At 39.2% G+C, this 22,276-nt stretch overlaps 2 protein-coding genes across 4 annotated transcripts; both read left to right on the top strand.

Moving 5' to 3' along the window:
• The first annotated feature begins 2,161 nt into the window (after positions 1-2,161).
• LOC148886288 (uncharacterized) lies at positions 2,162-13,399 on the top strand. The gene is made up of 4 exons (XM_089017099.1): positions 2,162-2,276; positions 6,178-9,132; positions 10,884-10,958; positions 11,629-13,399. Exons 1-4 carry the CDS (start codon positions 2,260-2,262, stop codon positions 11,846-11,848), a joined length of 3,267 nt encoding a protein of 1,088 aa, XP_088873225.1. The 5' UTR covers positions 2,162-2,259; the 3' UTR covers positions 11,849-13,399.
• A 1,857-nt stretch (positions 13,400-15,256) lies between these two features.
• hrh2b (histamine receptor H2b) lies at positions 15,257-21,119 on the top strand. 3 transcript variants are annotated; one of them, XM_089016973.1, is made up of 4 exons: positions 15,257-15,424; positions 16,936-17,226; positions 17,303-17,775; positions 18,624-21,119. In XM_089016973.1, exons 3-4 carry the CDS (start codon positions 17,383-17,385, stop codon positions 19,095-19,097), a joined length of 867 nt encoding a protein of 288 aa, XP_088873099.1. In that variant the 5' UTR covers positions 15,257-15,424; positions 16,936-17,226; positions 17,303-17,382; the 3' UTR covers positions 19,098-21,119. The 3 variants fall into 3 exon arrangements, with proteins under 3 accessions (XP_088873099.1, XP_088873098.1, XP_088873097.1); XM_089016972.1 differs by lacking the exon at positions 16,936-17,226; XM_089016971.1 differs by having other exon boundaries at positions 16,936-17,775.
• The last annotated feature ends 1,157 nt before the right edge of the window (positions 21,120-22,276 follow it).

Genomic DNA, 22,276 nt, shown 5'->3' with positions numbered 1-22,276 from the left:
ATAGTTGCAGTACATTAGATATTAGAAATAGGTCAATGGTTATTCCAAATACTCTACAGGAAATTATCTGACAGTCTATCTCTTTTCAAAATGAATTACTCAATCAAAATAATCGATTTTAAAAAGGGCGCCTTTCAAATAAATGATCCGCATGTGCATCTGCATCACACGGGAGGCTAATCCTCTTCACCATTTGAACAATGGGTGTTTCATGTAAATTACTGTCTGTGAAGGGGGAGGGGGGGTCGAGGACTAAGTGCGTTATGTGGGCGCCATCTGTATGTAGTCCAAAGAACATTCCCTGATTTTTACATTGCATCGGTTTCCCCCAATCTATTCTTACTGTCTATCTCTCCTACAATGCTGACATCTACTGGTGTTAAGTCACAAACCCTCTTCTATTTTCAAATGAATCATCACTGCTGTTATTCCTCCTGTAATAAATGTACCATATTTTCCAGTGTATAAGGCGCATTTTAATTTTCTTCAAAAGGTGACCCTGCGCCTTATACTCAGGGGTGCCTTGTATGTGAAGTATATATTCAGCCACAACAGGTCTCACAACTACTGTCATCAGCCACTGACACCATTATTCCCTGTAGAAGAAGTAGTGTGTAACCCCAGCCTATACTGTAGCACTTTTTAATGTCATGTCCCTTATACAGTACTTGGATAATTTTGGAAAACTTTTTTCATTCATTGAAGCTGCACCTTATACTCCGGTGCGCCTTACATATGGAAAAAGTTTGAAAATACACCATTCTTTGGGGGAGCGCCTTATACTCCGGTGCGCGTTATACACTGGAAAATACGGCAAATCCAATGCAGGTACAGGATTGTACTTTCTATTGAGGAGGCTTGTCCGGTCAGGTTCTCACTAAAATTAACTAGATGAGTCTTACATCAAACATTTACAGGTTTTATCATTAAAAATGAATATTATAGAGACTATCCCTGTCTTCCAATATCTGTATGTTACTCATTATATCCTTACGGTGTGCATACATCTGCAGTGAAAGGTTTGGTTAATCATTTATAGTCAATAAAGAAGATGATTATGACTTCTCTTCAAAAGAAGTTCAAGTTCATTAATTGTTTTGCACAAAACAATTAGAGAGTAAAGATTTCCAGTTGTACTTGGGAAATAATGTCAGGCTCAACATTTTCAGTGTTTAATAATTATTGTATGTGTTCACCATAGGGCTAAGGAACAATGTTCCTTGCATCATGGGGGCTTTATTGCTCCTCACATCTGTAGTAAGAGAATATGAGCCAGCTCTAATGATGACAACAAACGAAAGTGTCTTATAAAACATTGTTTGTGTAGTCAGAGCAGGTTTAATAATTTCAGAGAGAGGTGAGGTAACTACGAGCTATTTGGGTGGGTGGGTTCAGCATTGATGTGTACCATGTTTTCCCCACTCTAAGGTGCACCTAAAAGCCCTCTTTTTTTTCAAAAGCTCACCACGGGCTTTATAATCCGGTGCACCTTATAGATGGAAAGAACTGATAATGTGAGAATTATGTTTCTTTTGTGTGTTTACCATTGAACAAGGTTGGTTATATTGTGAATATGGACATTGCTATGCACTGTAACAAGTGTTACTATTCAGGTCTATCACAGGTTTTCAGGATCTGAGCAGAGGTTTTCAGGATCTGAGCAGAGGTTTTGATTTCATATGAAGGCATTCCCGATCTCTTACACATGGTAATTTAGACACGGTCCCTATTCCACTGATGCAAGGCACTTCCCTCCCCCTTCACTCTTTCTCTCTCTCTCTCTCTCTCTCTCTCTCTCTCTCTCTCTCTCTCTCTCTCTCTCTCTCTCTCTCTCTCTCTCTCTCTCTCTCTCTCTCTCTCTCTCTCTCTGTGTCTCTCTCCCTAAAGCACCATGCAGCCGTAGATCAGGATGGTGAGAGGACTGTGAGGGCAATAATAGGGAGTGAATGAGAGAGAAGATGCAAGCAACTGGAGACTGAGTGTGTTGTAAGGCAGCATACAGTGGCATTTAGTTCATGACGAGAGCAAAGGGAAGCACTGTATCAACATTATGTCAAGGTAGATTAAATTACAAATTGACTTGGTCAGGGAAAGATGATAACGAGTCGGTCGGAATTTTAATGTTTGAAAACAAGGTTGACCTTGCAGGAGTGGATCACAGCAAACACCCTTTGTTTGAATGGGTTTAAGATCTAAGACGCTGAAAATCTCCCGGTCTCTGGCAAACAACGAAGAGGAAGTGCAAACTTTGTTCTTCTTATGCAGACATCCATCAGGTATGTCATTTAAGTTGAATCTACTGATACAGTATTGCATGAAGTTAGGTCTTGACTCTGCAATCCAATCCAAAGAGCTGGTTTCCATCTCAATAACCTTTCATTAGTTATTAAGTGACAACATATACATGTCACCCGTCTGAGTTCAAGTAACGGCCACTCAAATTAATATTCCCTCCAGCGGTATCCGACTAGATGTTTCTGCAGTTTTGACATGACTGGATGGCAGTCAGTGAAGAAGATAAAGAGGCGGGTGAGAGCAGCCTTGTCAGAATGTATTCATGTTAAAGTTATGACTTGGATATGAACTCTTCCAAGTGCACATTCTGTTTACACATTATATTTCACAGATGGATTCTTGCTTGTCTTCAAACAGATGTCAAAGGTTGTCCTCTTAGAGCAGGGGTGTCAAACTCATTTCGCATCGCGGGCCACATACGGCCTAGGGAGATGTCAAGTGGGCCGGACCATTAAAATTATACCATACTCTGCTAAAAATAGCTAAAATATCATGTCTTTCCTTTGTTTTGGTGTAAAGAAGCACAAGAACATTAGGAAAATATTGACATTTAATGAACTATCCTTTTACAAAACATTTCCAAACACCTCATCTTTCCTTAGACAAATGTGCAATTTACTTTTATCATTCACAAATATGCATTGCAATTGATCCCAATGATTATACAAAGGCACAAAACTTTAATTTGTACTGAAAAATATAGTAATGCACTTTAAGATTAAATGAGACTTTTAAAGAAAGGGATTTTTTAAACCACTTACACATACGCATATAAAATGTAAATGTAATCCCTGCGTACACCTTACAAACTAAGGGGAGTGATTCTAAATTTGTAATGAAGAAAGTGTTCATGTGTCCTGTAAATCTGTAAACTTCATACATGAAACATACATACACATACAATACATACTGAAAATATATGGAGTTGTATGAACAGTAGAATTCCATCACAGAACTTTTGTTTTGAAGCTGCTGACTAACATTAAAGTGTGGTATGGCAGGCTGTGGGTAATGTTGCTGTCGCTGAGAAGTTTGTCAAACTGACGATGGTTCAGACCTCTGGAAATTTACAGTGCGAACAACCACCTCCATGACGTGGTCCATTTTCAGCGACTTGCAACACAATGCCTCCTGGTGCAAAATACAGTGAAATGTCCAGAAACGATCTCCTCCATTAAGGGCTTGTACTTTGTCTTTGAACTTTGTCACGACACCTGCTTTCTTTCCGACCATGGATGACGCCCCGTCTGTAGCCAGGCTGACAGCGCGGGACCAGTTCACTCCAACTCTGTCCAATACAGCAACGACAGAGCCGAAAATGTCCTCGGCTGTTGTGGTGTCCATCATTAGCACCAACTCAAGAAACTCTTCAGTAACAGTCAATGTCTCATCAACTCCTCGAATAAATAAGGTCCGTTGGGCCACGTCTGTGATGTCAGTGCTCTCGTCAATTGCCACGGAAAATGCAATAAATCCTCTCTGCTATAGTATTCCTCGTCAGGCTAATATTGGCAAAAGCTTGTCGCTTCTCGGAACATACAAGTTCAGCCGCCTTCATCATGCATCGTTTAACAAACTCACCGTCGAAATAGGGCCTCGATGCTAATGCTATTTCACTAGCAATTAGGTAGCTGGCTTTTACCACTGCTTCACTGACTTCTCGGCTCCGGATGAAAGTTGACTGCTGTTTCCTCAGACCCGCCAGCAATTCGTTAATCTCTTCTCTTCTCAGTTGTCCTTGCAACCCGTCATATTTTTTCACTGTGATGAGTCCCGTTGTGGCGTCGAATATTATATTCCTTCAATACAGAAACTTGTTGCAAACACACCAAGCACAAAGGTTTTCCGTGCATCTCTGTAAATAAATAGGACGTGGTCCATTTTTCTTTGAAAATTCTACACTCCTTATCTACTTTTCTCCGTTTGGATAACGACATTTTGGCTAATGAGGGTGTAGCGGAGAGGTAGAGACCAAGATATTAACAACGTCGTAACAAGCAGCAGATGGCGCATTGACACCGTCGGCTGTTTTCAGTCTGTCTCAGTCATGCGACGTGTCTTCTACTCTGATTGAAAGAGTGCGCCCCTTAGCGAATAATCCATGAATTGCAGTGAATCAAAAATATTAATTCCATGTCTTTTATGCATTTTTCCAAATTATCCTGCGGGCCTGATCGAACCTCTTCGGGGACCGGTTCCGGCCCGCGGGACGTATGTTTGACACCCCTGTCTTAGAGGATACTGGTGTTGTCGAAAGACAACTATGGTTCTTAGACATTATAGTAGCAAACATGCATATATACCACGAATAACGAATTATGTTCGTTACTTTGCAATTTTGGTCCAAATATTTATCTGTTTAGCCAGTTAGCACTCTTTGACATATTTAAAAGTGATACTCAAGGAAACAGACTGATGACGGAATGTCAGAGTGACATGATCAGTCAGTCAGTCATATAAAAACATGAATTGGCCCAAAGCTAACATAGGGAGTAATTCATATTGTATTTGTTTATGTGAATGAATTTAATCAGTGAATTTATGCAGACTTAATATATATATATATATATATATATATATATATATATATATATATATATATATATATATATATATATATATATATATATATATATATATATATGACATCATGATCTGTTAAAAATTGTTTTGCAGTGGCTAAGTCACAACTTGTATTCAGTGTCCTACTTCAAGAGTTGAAGACCCACCATTCAAATAACATGTGACATGATAATGATGCCATCCCCTGCATTCAAAACTGCACAATCTATGTGAAAGTGTACTTTTGAATAAATTCACTCAATCTGGACCGTTGGCATCATAGTGGGCCAATGTCCAAGATAAACTGGATGTTGCATGCGACCATGAATGCAAATGAGTTTTCAATAAGGGCTATGTAAGTGCCAGCAGTTTACTTTGCCAATAAATGATTCTGTTTGGTGTCAGATACAAAAATCAAGATTTATACATTAGTCTGAAATGCAAATATAGCTTTAAACCAGTTTCCTCAGTAACTGTTTCACTCGATTAATGTTACATTATTGGTCATATCTGAAATTGTGCACCAAGGAGGACTCCTTTTATGTGTAATCTACTTTAACTGACCTCACCGGTATAATTATGCAGTGCTAGAATGTACAAAAAATAATAATTGTTCATTTTAAACACAAGACATCTAAATGTGTTTCACACAATTAAATCTACAAAATTTAGAAGCATTTCCAAACAAGTGTTTTTTTTTCTGAGAGAAATAAAAAGTAGACTGAAAAAGTACAAAAACAACGTAAAATGAAACGGTGAAATTATTTTCAAAATACCTTAAAAGAACATAATCACTTGCACAGGGAATATCCATAAATTAATCATATTTTTCAACTTGGATTTTAAATTATAAACACTTGTCTGACTTGTATCTCGCATCATTGTAGTGAAGGGCGAAATTATAGAATCTAATGAGAAAGAGGAAGTATGATCCTAAATGGGAACCATTATTCCAATATCATTTCACCACATATTCAAACTAGTCGACTCACGTTTGTAATTAGTTACGCTGTAAAAAGGGGATCAGCTTTCATTTTTGACTATTCACCCAATAACAATCCTTTTCCCTCATTGTTTTTATTGCACCAAGACTGAACTGTCTGTAAACATGAGGGAGAGTTTTGTCTATTGTTTTTGTGTGCTGCTCCAAAAGTCACAGTTGATCAAATTCATCGTCAAACGTTCCGTTCATTTGTACAACTATGACCTAAAGTTCGACTGTCTTGGACAACGTTGTTTCGAATAGTTTGATAGAGCGTTGGGTAACCACTTACAGGCACTTCCTCGCAACAATAAGCGTTTCCCTCTTTTTTTTTCCAGATGTATAAGATGGTACAGGAAAAATCCTGAAGTCACCTTAAATTGTGAAACGTTGCAAGCAATCAGCCAGAGGATGGGGAGACGAGCGGCTGACCTGAGCACTCCCGTACCAGTTCTAGGTGTCCCAGCCTTGGTTGGAGTGCGTAGTTGGAGGAAAACAATAGGTGACACAACCTCAGGAGCGCAGCTGCAAACATGGGGTCTTCAGAGAGGCAGCGTTGGCGTGCAAACATCCCCCGGGATAGGGAGAGCACCTTCAGAGCAGTGCGCAAAGTTCATGTCTAAACTCCACACGCAATCAGCTCATAATGCCAACCGTTACATTACCAAGGACCACAAAGACATACTACTGCTGAGTAAGAGTGGGGACTTGAAAGGTAAAAAAGAAGTGTCTTTTCAAGAACTTGTATGTGAGACCTTGCAGGATGTTGAATACAATACGGATCGTACTCACCGCACACTTGGAAAAATCAAGGCCACCGCACATTCTGCAAAGACTGGAACCAAAATTGGCCCGGGGACAAAACCAACTGTCCACTACGCTAACGGTAGCGTGGTAGATTCAGAGGCCATGGGTGGCATCAACATTGAGAAGAGTGAATCCACCCCAACTCAAAGAATGCACAGACATTACACAGGGTCAAGAAAAATGTTGCTGTTTTCCGCTACCAAACCTTTCAGTGGATCACCAAAATTATGCAACCAATGTGGAGGCAGGAGAACGGCTGGAGTAGACATTTTAGGGACTCAAATTATCCCTATGTCTGCTTGCCAAGGAGAGAAACAAATTCATTCAGCCCACGACGTGATTAACTCCAGCAAACATCTTCAGTTGGCCCATAATGAAACTGACGTCCGACCAAAAAACCCTAAGAATTCCCTTTCCAGAGAAAAAGAGACAAGCTCTCAACAAAGATCAGATAATCAAGAAACGCTGAGACACCCGGCATGTCCGGTCCATTCAATTAAAGGACAGTTCTTAACCCACGGACATTCCGTCGCCTGGACCTATTCACAGACCATCCACACTAATTCAATCACTATTGCTGAAGCTACCAGTGATACAAATAATGTTGATACTGTCGACAATTTAAATAAGATAACTCTTGACGATAAAAACACCCAAAAGGGACTACTCCCAACAACTGCGCTTATGGCCACAGCTACTAGATCAAACACCCCAGACATACAAACTCATTCAAAATACCATCGTAATGCGCTGCAAAAGGTGTGTGTATCTGTACATGCCACACAAGAAAACACTCCATCTCATTTGTACACAACATCCAAAGGAATCACAACAGGTACACTCCCGAAAACGGTACAAGCTTTCAATACGGCACTCATGTCCACAAAACATAACACAGCTTTTCCGCACTGTGAAATCATACTCCAAAAGTCTCCACATTCACCAAAAACTAAAACAAAAGAGGACTCACAAGTAGCACTTCTGATCGGATTATCAGACCCTCAGAAATCCGAAAAGCAAGCCACGCCCAAAAATTCATCACATTCTTCAGTCGCTCACGAAAAATTAAACTCGTTCAGCAGCATGGTGTTAACTTGTCCCATCAACCCTAATGTAAACTCAAAACAAACTACTATTGCAAGTGGCATGTTTGATCCTAAATCTCTGGATGCAAATAAACAACCTGAGTCCTCAAATTCAGAATTATCAAATTGTGGAAAGGCAACATTGCTAAAACAATCTTGTGCAATGCTAGATTCTAAACCGGGGATGTCAGCTCCTGTCCCCACAACTACTAATTATGCTTCGTACAGAAACACAGCCCCGAGGACCTCTTCAAATATTCACCCCTCATCAAACTCTGGCGTGTCACATAATGTATTGCTTAAAACAAGCAATATGACTCACGAACACAACAAATCAATTAATGATAATACATTTCGCCGTCCTGACGAGCCTTGCCAAACACATGCAAATGACATCACGTCTGAGTCCACTTCTGTACCTGCTGTTCCAAATCAGAAAAATGTCTCAAAAACAGCTCCCACGGCATTACTCGGGCAGTCAAAAGTCTCTAAAAGTGGCCGTGTGTCAATTTTGAGCCAAACTGCTCCAAACAGAACTGACAGTTCCAGAGAATTGAATAGTGAATTGCATACTGATGGAGATTTTGCGAGTGGTAATCTAATCAATGATTTACTCAGTAATGAATCCAAACAACATTCCGGCTGCATAACACAGGACTCAACCCCTCAAAGTAGCATTTGGCCAATTAAGTCCAACAGTTTGCATCTGCGGGGTTGCAGCAAGGCAAAACTACAAACGGGTCAACATTATCAAGGAAACACAGTTATAGAACACAAGGGACAGTGTGTTATATGCCCAACAGGAACAACACCCCAGCAGATGGATTCAAATCCAGAAGAGTTTGCCTTGGGCATCTCACCCATGCATGCAAACACTCGGACTGACTCAAACACAGATAAACAGAAGCCTCCAAATTATCCAACAGTCTCAAAAGGGAAACGTGAGCCCATTATCTCCACGCTACCAAACAGGAATGCGCATTCTGATCTCAAGCGGATGCAGAGTCTTGAGTCAAACAAATCAACGTTTCGACAATCTCTCAAAGGGCCAAAGTTGTCTTTAATTGCACCAGCTCTATGCTGCAGTGAGGGAGAACTTTGCACGCATTGCAATTCCGCATCCCTACGACGCCTGGGGTCCAGCGAGGCTGAGGCAATCGTCAGCCGGGATTCCAAACGTGCCCCGAAGCAGGAAACAGCGGACCCGGACCTCATCCTGGCCCATTCCCACCCGAGTGAGGCAGCCCACTTTCAGCCTTCTTCCCCTTGGTGCTGTAAATCAGCAACCATGCAACATCGACTTGAAAGTGTGGAGGCCAGTCTGGCAGCCAACAAGGACAGAATCAGGACTCTGCTGAACATCATCCATGACCTGGAGGCCAACCACACTCCTGCCCTTAGGTAAGTGGATGGGCGTGTGAGTGTGTGAGTGTGTGCGTGTGCGTGTGCGTGTGCGTGTGTGGGTGGGTGGGTGGGTGGGTGGGTGCGTGTGTGTTTGTGTGTGTGTATACACGTGTGCCACAATCATGGTGGTGAGGATAGAGGTGGTGAGGATAACGGTTTCTTTCTGTTCCGCTGAAAATGTAACACAATATTTGCTTTGTCATATAATATGCAGATTCAAATCTGCCCTGTTACATATTGAATTTACTGTTGAAACGTGCTCTCAGACATACAAATATTTTCAGAATGTCCAACGGTCTTGCTCCTGTCAAGTGACTCACCATTTGCACTGGCCTGAATTACAAAGAGGCTCCTTATGCACGACAACGTGAGCATCACTCCATATGCAAATATGACAATCTCAACAAAGCTAATGCAGTTATATATCTCTGGCTATATATCCTGGTGTGTGTATATATATATATATATATACAGTGAGACCTCAACTTACGAACTTAATTGGTTCCCAGACAGAGTGTGTAAGGTGAAAAGTGTGTATCTCAAAAAAAAAATCCTATAGGAAACCATTAAAATGGGAATAATCCGTTCCCGGGTTTCCTTAAAATATACTTTTCAACTAAATAAGCCTTAAAACTACACACAACATACCTTATTATATGTATAAGAAATGTGCTATTGGATTGTAATGAAAGAAATACACTGCATTGTATCATAAAGTCACTTTACATTTGTGATGGTCATTTATGGCTTGATGGAATGGCGTTGGAGGTCGAAGTCAAAGGGAATTGCTGTTTGGAAAGAGAGGCGCATTACATGACGAATGTAATTAAAGAAATAAACTGTGCTGTAAAATAATGTTTTATTTACCTTTTTGATGGTCGTTGATGGCTTATGGAAGGAGAGTCACCTTCCATAAGGACTGTTGGTAACTTAACCTCTGGTGCTGTTCGGTCGTGTGCTTCCGCCGAAGATCACTCCGCCAGCCGTGGTGGGTGTGTATTATAAGGTTTAATTTTCATAAATTTGACGTTTGTAAGACAAAAGGTTTGTAAATTGAGGTCTCACTGTATATATATAAAAAAATATAAATATAAAAAAATATATTAAAAAAAAATATATATATATATATATATATATTTTTTTTTATTTTTTTTTTTTACTGGATTAGAAACGTCATGGTGGTTAAAAGACGTGACACAGGATCGTGTCTTTTAAAATAAAAGCCGAAATGGAAAACATACAAAAAAATGATGCAATTTTAAAATGTCCAAGGAAAGTTTGGACCTCATATAGTACCATAGAGAGTAAGGCAATTATTGAAATTTTTATGCATGCTGTTTCAAAATTACTTTTGCAGTGGTTCTTAATTAAGACATGACTAAGCTTAAAAGGGGCTTCCAGCTATGTGTCTGTGCTAATCATTCTCATCCAAAATGCAAAATGGAGATCTATTGTCATATGTTATGACTGCAGTACTGGGGTCCTGTTTTAGACCAGAGTTTGTTTTACATTTGGTGTGATTTGTTTTTGTTGTTTTTCACTACCAACGGCACATAGATTAGATTAGATGAACCTTTATTTGTCTCACAGTGGAGAAATTTACATTTCACAACAGCAAAAACAAAATACAGGAGCTGCTGTGTAAAGGAGCTACTCACGCGGCGCTATCGTGAACTTCTAACGACATTTTTTTTTCATAAGGTGGTCCCAAATGAATGTTGTATACATATTTTTTATGTCTTTTATAGTCAGCAGTGCACCATAACCGGGCAGGACCTCAAAAACTGTTCCACTTGCCAAAAGTCAGCTTGCATTGTTTACAGGTTGGTGATGTTTCAATATGTTGCTGACAAAATTTGCTCTCAACCCCTTTCAGGGACAGTGCTTACTACAGTGGACATTTTAACATGAAAGGATTCAATCCAACAAATGAGTTGTTTATGGGATGTTTTTGAAAATATCGCACATGACCAATATAAAAGATTTGATTAAAATAGATTAGATTAAATTACACCCTCAAATTGGAACATTGCATCAGGTGGAGGCAATAGAATGTTAAATCATAATCCTCTGAGACAGCTATTCTGTTTGTGGAAAAGGAGTTTAAAAAAGGCTCGGAAATGTAAAATGCTGATCTATTGAAACAGAAAAAAATGCCTTGTGCTTTACAAAGCAAAGCATCAGCCAACCTCCATGATGATGAAGATGATGATTAACATGAAGATGAAGAGCCCGTCTATTTCTCTTGATCTCATCTATCTGAAAAATAAGATTTTGGAGGTTGAAGTTGTGTCATGGTCTTGTTATAAACGTACAACAGAAAATGTATGCAGTCGGAGTCAACTTTATCATTTTCTTTGTTGTGATAATTGTAAATTTATAGTCCCAACTGAAGGCCTGTTCCACACTGTCATAAAATGTTTTACTCTTTAAATGTGGCCTAAATTTTGTGATTAACCTATATCTGTTTTAACATGTTTTCTTTCTCTTCAGCGTGGAGTATGACTTCAGGCATCAGGAAAGGTGCTTCTTGGAGGTTCTTAATCAACACTCAGCAAGAAGAAATACTGCTAACCGTGTTTACCACTCTTGTGTGCTGAAATTCAGTCTGCTTGGAAAAGTGGTAAAAAATGTGAAGAAGTCAAAGAAGAAAAGTGAAAATCTCTATAAAGTTTTGTTAAAGTGGATGGCCAGGAAAATGGAGCAGGTTTAGACCTCTAAGACCTTGGTCATGGACACAAGATTGTGTGTGTAAGAATTTTATCATTTCATAATTAGCGTTGACAATACACTTTGCAACGGCGAATACAGTCTAGCGAGTATGAAAAATTAGCTCTTTTTACGAAAGGCCTTGGATGAAACTCATGTTTCTGAAACATAACAGTGTTATTGCCTAATTCAGTCGTTCATCTATTTATCGTTTTCTGTACCAATAGATTCTGAAGGCTCTGAAAATCCAATAGGTCAAGAGGCTTTGAAATATACTGAATACAGCATCTACTTCATTTGAAAGAAGTTTGAATTCTTCTGAAAAACAAAGCCACAACATTCTATTTCCAAATAACCCCTGAATGTAACCTTTTTGGAATAAGTTCTCCAGCATTGTGTCGGAAATGTTACTGAAATCTCCTTAAGACTTGCTTATTCTTTCTGAGATACTCAGTGAAGACAGGCGCCAAACCCAAAAAAAGTTACAGTGAGGAAGAGGGTAGCAGAGCAAAACAAGCATGAACTGATAAAGGGATCTCGGCTCTTGGATTTTATTATTATTGTTTTTTTTGTCAATGGAAGAAAAAAACTGTTGAGTTTTCCAGCTTCTTAGCAGATCCCCTCCCCCAAAAACCTGGATTATGACCCATGCAGCATATGTGGGCATAAGACATATTCCAGTTTGTAGCAGTGGATTTGGTTCATATTTGGCACTATGAAGATGAAGCGGTCGTATTGGAAAAAAACTTGATTTTCTAGTTTTTGTCCCAAAAAAAACAACTGTATCTTTGGGTTACACTGTGGCATGTCTGTGTCTGTACCTTGCTTTAGAGTAGGACAGATCTCAAATGTAAGTGGTTAAATCTCAAAATTGCACTTTACATTATTTGTCTAAAGTAATAGGAAGATAAGGCATGATCCCAATATGACAACAACAATTAAAAAAATCATGTCAGTTATTGTTGAAATTATTTTGTAATGCTTTTCATGTGCATGTCAGAATTGATTTTTGAGGCATATAAAGGAGAAGGAGGTTCATCCTTTCACTCCTCCTTTTATGGGAGTGCCACCGCCTGTTTGAGTCACAGGCGCAACTAATGAACCATTTTGGCAACAGAGAACCACTAGCAGTGTTCCCTGGAGACGACAAAGGACCAAGGAAGGCAAAGACAGGGCAGTTGGGGTTTACCGTCACTCCGCTTCCTAGGGTCAAATGTCCTCGAGCGGCGGCTTTGGAGGAGTAGTAATCCATGGGAGATGTGAGAGAACAGCTTCTCAGGGATGAAAATGTAAAAAAAAACAGACAATATGACAGATTTTTTCAGAGGGAGAAAGTGATTGTCTTGAGCCTTTGTGGTAGACTTTGAACTAGCTTAATTTTATGGGCTATATGAAGAATTCAATCAAAGATATTTGCATTCATTTTTTTTATTGTTGGGACTAGTTTGTTTTTCTACATCATGCACTCATTTGTGATACTGTATATGGGTTATAGTAGTAGAATATTGTGATGGTGATTTTGATTTGGATGTTTGCACAGAGCTATGAGCCGCAATCATCAACAGTATTTAAAAGATAAAATTGTTTTTCTCTACATTTAGTGAAATTATGTCATGTTTTACTTCTATGTAATAAAACTGAAATTCATTAACTTTAGTACAAAATTTGAATGTATTGAGAAGGACTTGGGTGGTTTTCATCAAAACCATCCGAGCACTTTCTGCACCCTCTTTGCTGTATTACACAATTCTACATGAAAGAGGAGAGGACCAAAGTATCCTTTCAACCGGTGGATCAGGGACGTCGAAGCTGTAGCATCCATTGACAAAAGGAGATTGTCTCACATCTCCTGTCCCATGTAATGCCGCTTCAATTCCAAGCCGCGACAGTTCCACATATGCTCCTTTCTTCTCATCGCGACCTCCTCAAGCCATGTATCCATCCAGCCTTTATATCTGCCTATACCCGAAAATGCCTGCCTGGTTTGAGGAAAAATATCAGCACTTTTGATCCTTGATTCCTTACTACCACCTTGCTAATTCACGACGATGTGGTTGCGATGTTAAAGGTGCCATGATTGCTGATAAGAGACCGCTTAGATGCTAAAACATCAAGCAACTCTGGCCAGCATCCTTGAAAGGCAGCAAATTCGCTTGTTAGTCACAAACGTCACCTCAGGCTCACTCACGTCTCACTCAACAGCGTGCAAGTGGATGACTGACAGTCAACACCGCTTGGAGCCTCTTTTAATTACTGTTGTTGGCTTATAATCAGCCATCGTTTGCAACCACAACAACATTACGAATCAATATAAGCAACTTTAATGAAGTGTGATTAACAGCAGCATGCTATAATACAGATATATGTCGTATAAAGTACTTTCAATTCAACTAATCCTAATATTTGGTGGGAGAGCGGTAATGTTAATTGGATATTGGACCATATTTTTTGTTGGGATTGCATCGCCGCATTATTAGGAATTCATCCAGCAGTGTAATTAATGCACCGATTGTCCTCATTTGAGTCACAGGTAAAATGGGGTCTTATACAAAACACCGACTGAGTACTCACTCGTGTCCAGCAGGTGGTGTCATTATATGAGATAAAATGGTAAGACCTGGACCGTTGAATAGTCACATACTCCCAACATAGTGTATAGACATGTTTTTTGCATGTAATATGTTCATACTATGATGTCATTCAAAACAAAGGCTCAACATCACAATTTTGCGTGTTTGTGTTCTTTGAAAAACACATTTATATCATCCATTATCCATTATTACCATCTTGTTAAGTGAAGATATAGCTCAATGTGTAATAAGTGTGTGTTGTAATACTACATGTCCAAACTTGGATTGGGAGCTCGATTTATTCCTCCATTAGAACAAACTGCAGGTTTATCCGACTATTCTTTATTCATGATTTTTCAAACATTACAACCATTTTTTTCAAAATATTTCAAATGCTCAAAAATATAAACATTGAATTCAAGTTAAATCAAAATACAATACAGGAAATAAATATGTCTATTTTTTTTCTCAAAAATATTCATAAAATGCCTTTTTTCCAAGTTGAAACAAGAGTGACTGATTAATCCATCCATCACTCCATTTTTCAATCCCCATATCCTGAGAAGGTTCTCGAGGAGTACTGGAGCCTATATCAGCCATTTTGGAGCATAAAACGGGGGATACCCTGAACCATTTGCCAGCCGATTGCAAGACACACAACCATTCACACTCACATTCATGCTTGGTTAACCTGCCATGCGTGTTTTTGCAATGTGGAAGACGGTACTTGTGCACTGTGAGGTCGACGCACTAATCCTTGGAGCACTGGGCCACCGTGACTGATTAATCCCAAATCATAAATGAGTATACCAGAGAGGGGCAGGAGGTGCATATCTGGCTGACTGCTATGCCATTCAACAAGCTAGAGAAAAAAATAATTCGGTTTAGTGTGAGGGTCAGAAACAGAAAGAAAAGGATGAAGGGAGGCCAGAGAAAGAGCACATAGACTGCATTTGGCTGTTATCAGCCATTATTTCCAATCCGGGAAGAAGTTTTCAAAGAAATGCTCAGTGAGTCATCCTTTTTTTTTGTTCATATGAATTAGAACGAGGAGAAACCAAATGTGCTATATGTATTATACTATTGTGATACTGCTAATATAACCACCCGTTAAGAGTCAAGCATGCTGTAAACTCCATAAAACAATATATAATTATGTTGCTGAGTTATGCACATGGTGGTTATATCTTGACAAGATGACCTCAGAAATAGATGGTCACTTCCTTGAGTGGAGGATGTGATCATGTTTTAATTGCTCTTTTTTACATTTAGACAACCACGCGATTTGCTTTTTGCTGTTGTGGGTTCTATTCATGTCGAAACAATCAGACTGAAAAACAAAATAAGATATGGACACTGCTTGAAAATGGCATGTTTTTGTCCACCTTGCCTACCAAGTCACGTTTTCACTAAGAGGCAACAAGGAAAATCTGTCCAGTGCTTGATTGTTTAATTTTTCACTTGATGGGAAGCAAACCTCTACTAGAGACACAATGGTTTGTATAAAAGCAATTGGAAATTAACATTTTCCATGACACTGTGCGTCCACTTTGTTAAAGGACCATTGTGCATTGCCTTCAATTTGTGGCGAAATAAGAGAGAAAAAGATTAAGTCAGTTACAATGAAAGCCCGTGGGGATCTGCTGAAACTCATTGAAAAATAGAAATACACCAAAAAACTGAGAATTGCATTATAGATCGATTGTGAGGGAATTGTTTCATTGTATAACCGGGTTACATTTTAATTTATTTTAACACTATTATATAATATTAATTAATTTGATGACATTTTGGCCATTGTATTTTACAGTAAACAAAATGTTGCATGTAAATGTGCAATGACAATATAATTAAATTTGATTACTTCTCATAGAAAATTTAAGTTACACAAAATAAAGTTCATTTATAACATTGTTTGTCCAGCTGCCGGGTTTCTCATTCCAAAAAGATCAGTATGACATGTCCGATGACAAAATGTACCCACTCAGTTATTTTAAAAGCATGGGATTGTATTGACCAATCTCTCCTTTTTTTTTTAGCTCCATCAATTCCACTCTGTTCCCGGTGGAATGTTATTTTTATATATATATATATATATATATATATATATATATATATATATATATATATATATATATATATATATATATATATATATATATATACAGTAAAGTCTCGTTATATCGATATTCAAGGGAGTCCGAAAAAATATCGATATAACCGGGACTATCGATATATCCGACCCTGTTTGCATGTAATTTTCTCCGTGCGTGCATAGAAATAGTATCGATATAACCGGGACTATCGATATATCCGACCCTGTTTGCATGTAATTTTCTCCGTGCGTGCATAGAAATAGTATCGATATAACCGGGACTATCGATATATCCGATATCGATATAACGAGACTTTACTGTATTTATAGATATTTTTTTTTTTTGCAATAATTATTCCACTTATAGAGCATTTGTGGCACTTCCAATGATAAGTAAAAGTTGTATTTTTTTCCCCCCCTCAACAGGGACTTGTTGACCTCGGAGAGTCCCGTCAGGGGAAAATTAAGAGGAAAAAAGTGCCCGTGCCTGGGAAGACTTTTCCATTCTCAAACTTATGAACTGCACACACACACGCACGCACACACACACACACACACACACACACACACACACACACACACACACACGAGTCAGCGACTCCAAAGCTTCCGCGTTGTTTCATTGACTCAGCGGAGGAGAGCATCATGATTTCTACAGCTCTCCACTGGTTCATTCTGGTGTCATTGATCATCTTAACTGTTGGTGGAAACGTGTTGGTATGTTTGGCCGTGGGCCTCAGCCGCCGACTGTGGCGCATCGCTAACTGCTTTGTGGTGTCACTGGCGGTGACAGATCTCCTGATAGGCCTGCTGGTGCTGCCCTTTTCTGCAACTCTAGAGTTACGCAGTGGGAGGTGGCCCCTCGGAGGCACCATGTGTAACATCTATGTCTCGTTGGATGTCATGCTGTGTGCTGCCTCCATCCTGAGCCTCTTGGCCATCAGCGTGGACCGATACCTTGCCATTTCAGCACCCCTCAGTTATTCCTTGAGAATCACTCCGACGAGGGTGACACTGGCCATCGTCGGCATCTGGGCTTTGTCACTGGCAGTGTCTTTTGTGCCCATTCACCTCGGCTGGAACACGGTCGACTACAGGGTGCAGCACTCGGACTGGCACATGGGGCAAGACAACATGGAGGGACGCTACTGCCAGTTTGAATGGAATAACAACTACATTATTTTGTATGTCTTGTGCGCATTTTACCTTCCTCTGATAATTATGTGCTCCATGTACCTGTGCATCTTCAGAGTGGCACGCCAACAGGTGAGTAATTGGGGAGCTTGAATGGGTTCCTTAAAATCCAGTGGCCCAAAGTTACGGTTGTCGTGCAATTTATGTCTGGACAACTTATAACAACGAAAACAAAATATTTTTTAAATGGTTGGAATGTCATAGGGTAAATCTGATCAACCTGAATTTAATGATCATTGTAATATGTGACTTAAGCCATTTTTAAAACAAAAAAATAATCATTGTTTCCTTCTCCTGCTTAGGTTTGCCTTATAGTGTGAGGAAAAAAATGAAGACACCACATTACAATTATAAATTTCTCAGATTATTTGACTGGATTGATGTTACTGTTTTAGTCTACAAACCATATTGTCATTTAGAGCAGTAATTCCCAAATTTTACTGTGCCAGGGCACATATTTTAAGTTTGAAAACCTCATGGCACACCACCAAACAAAACTATATTGAATAAATCCTAAGGTGTCAACATTGTAGGTCCTCAAAATATCAAGAGTGGCCTCTGGAAAGATGATCAAAGGAAATCTTGAAAAACTCTTCTTGTTTTTGTCTTGTGTAGCTAGTGAGCATACAGTTTGTTCAGTGCTGTGTACAAAAAATCGGCCTCTGCCAACTATTGGATTGTTATAAGACATCAAAAGAAAATAGAAGTATTGCTCCATTGTCTGCAGATGTTATACTATCCTGAAAATGTAGGTAGCCATTTGCTTCCTGGTTACCTTATTTAAATATATATATATATATATATATATATATATTGTATGTGTGTATTCCTGAAAAAATGATCTCTCACCCTTTCAGTATGATCATACCAGTTGGAATTGCATTTGTAACTAAATTGGAATTTTCATTGATTTTTCTCAGGTGCAACGAATCCGTGCGGCCACTCCATCGTTCGTCCGAATGGCATCAACTGCGGCCACGGCCAAAGAGCACAAAGCTACTGTAACACTGGCCGCTGTGCTGGGGGCTTTCATTATCTGCTGGTTCCCATATTTCACCTTCTTCACCCGAACGGGACTCAAAGAACAGATGAACCCCCCGACAACACTTCACTCCGTCTTCCTGTGGCTAGGCTACTTTAACTCATTCCTGAATCCCATCCTCTATCCCGCTTTGAACAGAGACTTTAGAAAATCTTACGCGGAACTGCTCTTCTGTAGGGGATCATCACGCAGAAAATTGCAAGGACACAAAACATCGACCCTCTCAAATGGAAAAAGGCATTCCAGATTGTCTAACGACACAGTTAAAGAAACTGAGATGAGGAACTTAAATGGCGAGAAAATGGTACCCAATGATTCTCCACTTCGCTGCCCACAGCTTCATATTTGCTAAACTGTTTCTGTTCTGATTTTGGTTTGGTTTCGATTACATTTGGTGTTATAAGATCATGTCTTTTTTTAATTTTTTTTTGTCACCATCTGTTCTCGTTATCCAGGTCACATTTATCAGCCAATCAGATTCCTCAAACCTTCGGGTCTTGTCCAGGTGTTTCTTGTTGTCTCGTCACTTTGCTTGTATTTAGTTCCCGGGTTTCTGTTGAAGTCATTGGCAGGTCATTGTGTTCCTGTCGTGTTGTTTTGATCCTGTCAGTGCATTTCTTCATTGTTTGCTGATTTTGTTTCATGACTGTGTTTTTGCTTTTTTTTTTGTGCATCAGTGTGTGTGTGTGTGTGTGTGTGTGTGTGTGTGTGTGTGTGTGTGTGTGTGTGTGTGTGTGTGTGTGTGTGTGTGTGTGTGTGTGTGTGTGTGTGTGTGTGTGCGCGCGCGCGCGTCTGTGTGTGTGTGTGTGTGCGTGCGAGCGTGTGTGTGTGTGTGTGTGTGGAGGAGTTTAAGTACCTGGGAGCCTTGTTCATGAATGAGGGTACGAGGTAGTGAGAGATCGACAGACGGATCGGCGCGGACCTGGTGAACTCTCAATTTACCGGTCGATGTTCGTCCCAACCCTCATCTATGGTCACGAGTTATGGGTCGTGACCAAAAGAACGAACCGAAATAAGCTTTCTCCATAGGGTGTCCGGGCTCTCACTTAGAGATCAGGTGAGAAGCTCGATCATCCAGGAAGGGCTCAGAGTCGAGCCACTTCTCCTCCACTTTGAGCGGAGCCAGATGAGGTGGCTCGACATCTGATTGGGATACCTCTTGGACGCCTTCCTGGTGAGGGGTTCCCGAAATGCCCCACTGACAGAAGACCCCGGGGACGATTCAGGACACGCTGGAGAGACTAGGTCACCCACTTGGCCTGGGAATGCCTCAGCATCCGCCAGGAAGAGCTGGAAGAAGTGGCTCGGGAGAAGGAAGTCTGGGCTTCCCTATTGAAGCTACTGCCCCCACCACATGACCTCGGATAAGAGGTAGCTAATGTGTGTGTGTGTGTGTGCGTGTGCGCGTGTGCGTGTGTGCGCGCGCTGTGTGTGCGCGCGTGTGTGCGCGTGTATGTGTGTGTGTTTAGCTGTTCATTTTTTAATTACTTTGTGATGCATTTTGTTAAGTCCGCTTTGCTTCTCCTGACTGCCCGCTTGTTGGTCATCATCACACCTGAAAGATCCTTGTCTATTTTCTGCTCTCTCAACCAAATATATTTGTCCATCCATTGATATACTGCTTTTTTTATTCTTTGCATAAACCAGTCCCAAATAATTGTGGCAAAAGGCAACAAATGACGTCCATAGAACAAATGGAGACAGAAAGCATGCAATTCATACAACATTGACACTGTTGCTCAATAGGATTTGAACCCAGGCTATATGTGAACAAGTCAATTGGAATACATTTTTGAATGTACTGTATTGTAAAATCTTCCAGGAGGACCACAATATCCAATTTGGGTCTCATGCTCAAAGCAATTTGCAACATGGCAGTTAAAAGTGCAGCAGCAATAGGAAAGACAACTGGAATTACGTAATTAATAAATGTATTTGTTCGCCAAGCGGGCTATACTTGGAGACAGGAGCAGTTCAAAGTTTGCAATTTTGATCTTCTCTTTCCTCAACTCTGCCAGTGAAAGTTAATGTGTGACCAACAAGTTGTTTTTGTGTGTGGTATTCAAGAGCCTGACTTCAGAAAGTCACAATGAATGACTGAAGGCATTGGCTGCATATTATAAGTAGTGAAAGATTTCAGTATTTATTCAACACCATTGTGAATGAGTGATGAATCAAGGAGGATTCCGCTCTTATGAATCTCTAATTGCCTATGATTACAGTTTAACATAATGTGACCACAGACATATTGGGCGAAAAAAATATTTCAATAAAATACTAAGTATACTTTCACGGAAATATTTAAGTCTCAAATCCTGACTAGAACTGCACATTATTAGATCCTGAGTTAACATTGACGATTATGACTACTGTATTTCCATATACGAACTGTATTGTATTGTCTGTATGTACAGAAGACGAAATAAAATTAATTAAATAATCAAGATGTTTGATCGTCGATCTGTCCGCTAGATGGCAATAACAGATGGTGAGTAAAAGATTTTCGTTTGTCTCTTCCAGCCATGATTGAATGCTTTTGCAAAACAATCGTTTTCAATGAAGAACGAAAATTGCAAAGGTTTTGTTTATAGGGCAGGGAGTTATTACTTTTTTCTGAGAAAAATATTGCTGATTGGCAAACGTTTTCTAGCACAAAGACCAATGGGAAAATAAATTGTCAACAAAGATATTTTAAGTAAAAAAGGTGAATAATAGTAATAATAATAACAGTAATCGTAATAAAAATAATAATAAGTTTAAAGTGTCCTTGAGAGTTTTGAAAGGCGCTTAGAAATTAAATTTATTATTATTTATTATTATTATTATTAGTAGTAGTAGTAGTTTTATTATTATTAGTAGTAGTAGTAGTAGTATTAGTATTATGATTGTTCTTCTTCTTCTTCTTCTTCTTCTTCTTCTTCTTATTATTATTATTATTATTATTATTATTATTATTATTATTAGTGTTAGTCAAACATTAGCATATTTCACAGTAAAGCTGACTTTGACTTTAATAGTATAATTAATAATAACAATAATAATAACTAATATAAATATAACAGAAGAAATATTGCTGATTGGCAAACATTTCCTGGAACAAAGACCAATGGGAAAATAAACAGTCAACAAAAATATTTTTAATTAAAAAAATGTGAATAATAATAATAATAATACATTTCATTTATAAGCACCTTTAAAAACTCAAGAACACTTTACAGTCACAGGTTATGTTTCTACTGTATTCCATTTTATAAAATAGTTGAATCTTCATACCACCTTTGTGAGTTTGTGTTTATGCAGTGCAAATGGTATTCTCGTGTGGAAATACATTCAAACATTATGCAACCATATTTATAGTAGGCGTATTTGTGGAGGTGGTGAGGATGAGAAAAGAAATGTTCTTAATTTCTCTCTTGGTAGCAAAAGTAACGTGTACATCCTGCCCTAGTGTTTTTGAAAAACAGTTGACACTCATGTTTGTGGAGCCCAAGCAAAACAACCATGACTGCAATTGGCAAGGATAATTCTAAT

This window comes from Hippocampus bargibanti, linkage group LG16 (assembly GCF_051943395.1).
Source record: "Hippocampus bargibanti isolate YZ-2025 linkage group LG16, ASM5194339v1, whole genome shotgun sequence".
Taxonomy (NCBI): Eukaryota; Metazoa; Chordata; class Actinopteri; order Syngnathiformes; family Syngnathidae; genus Hippocampus; species Hippocampus bargibanti.
Note: the sequence above shows the minus strand (reverse complement) of the source record. Positions and strands in the feature narration are given on the sequence as shown.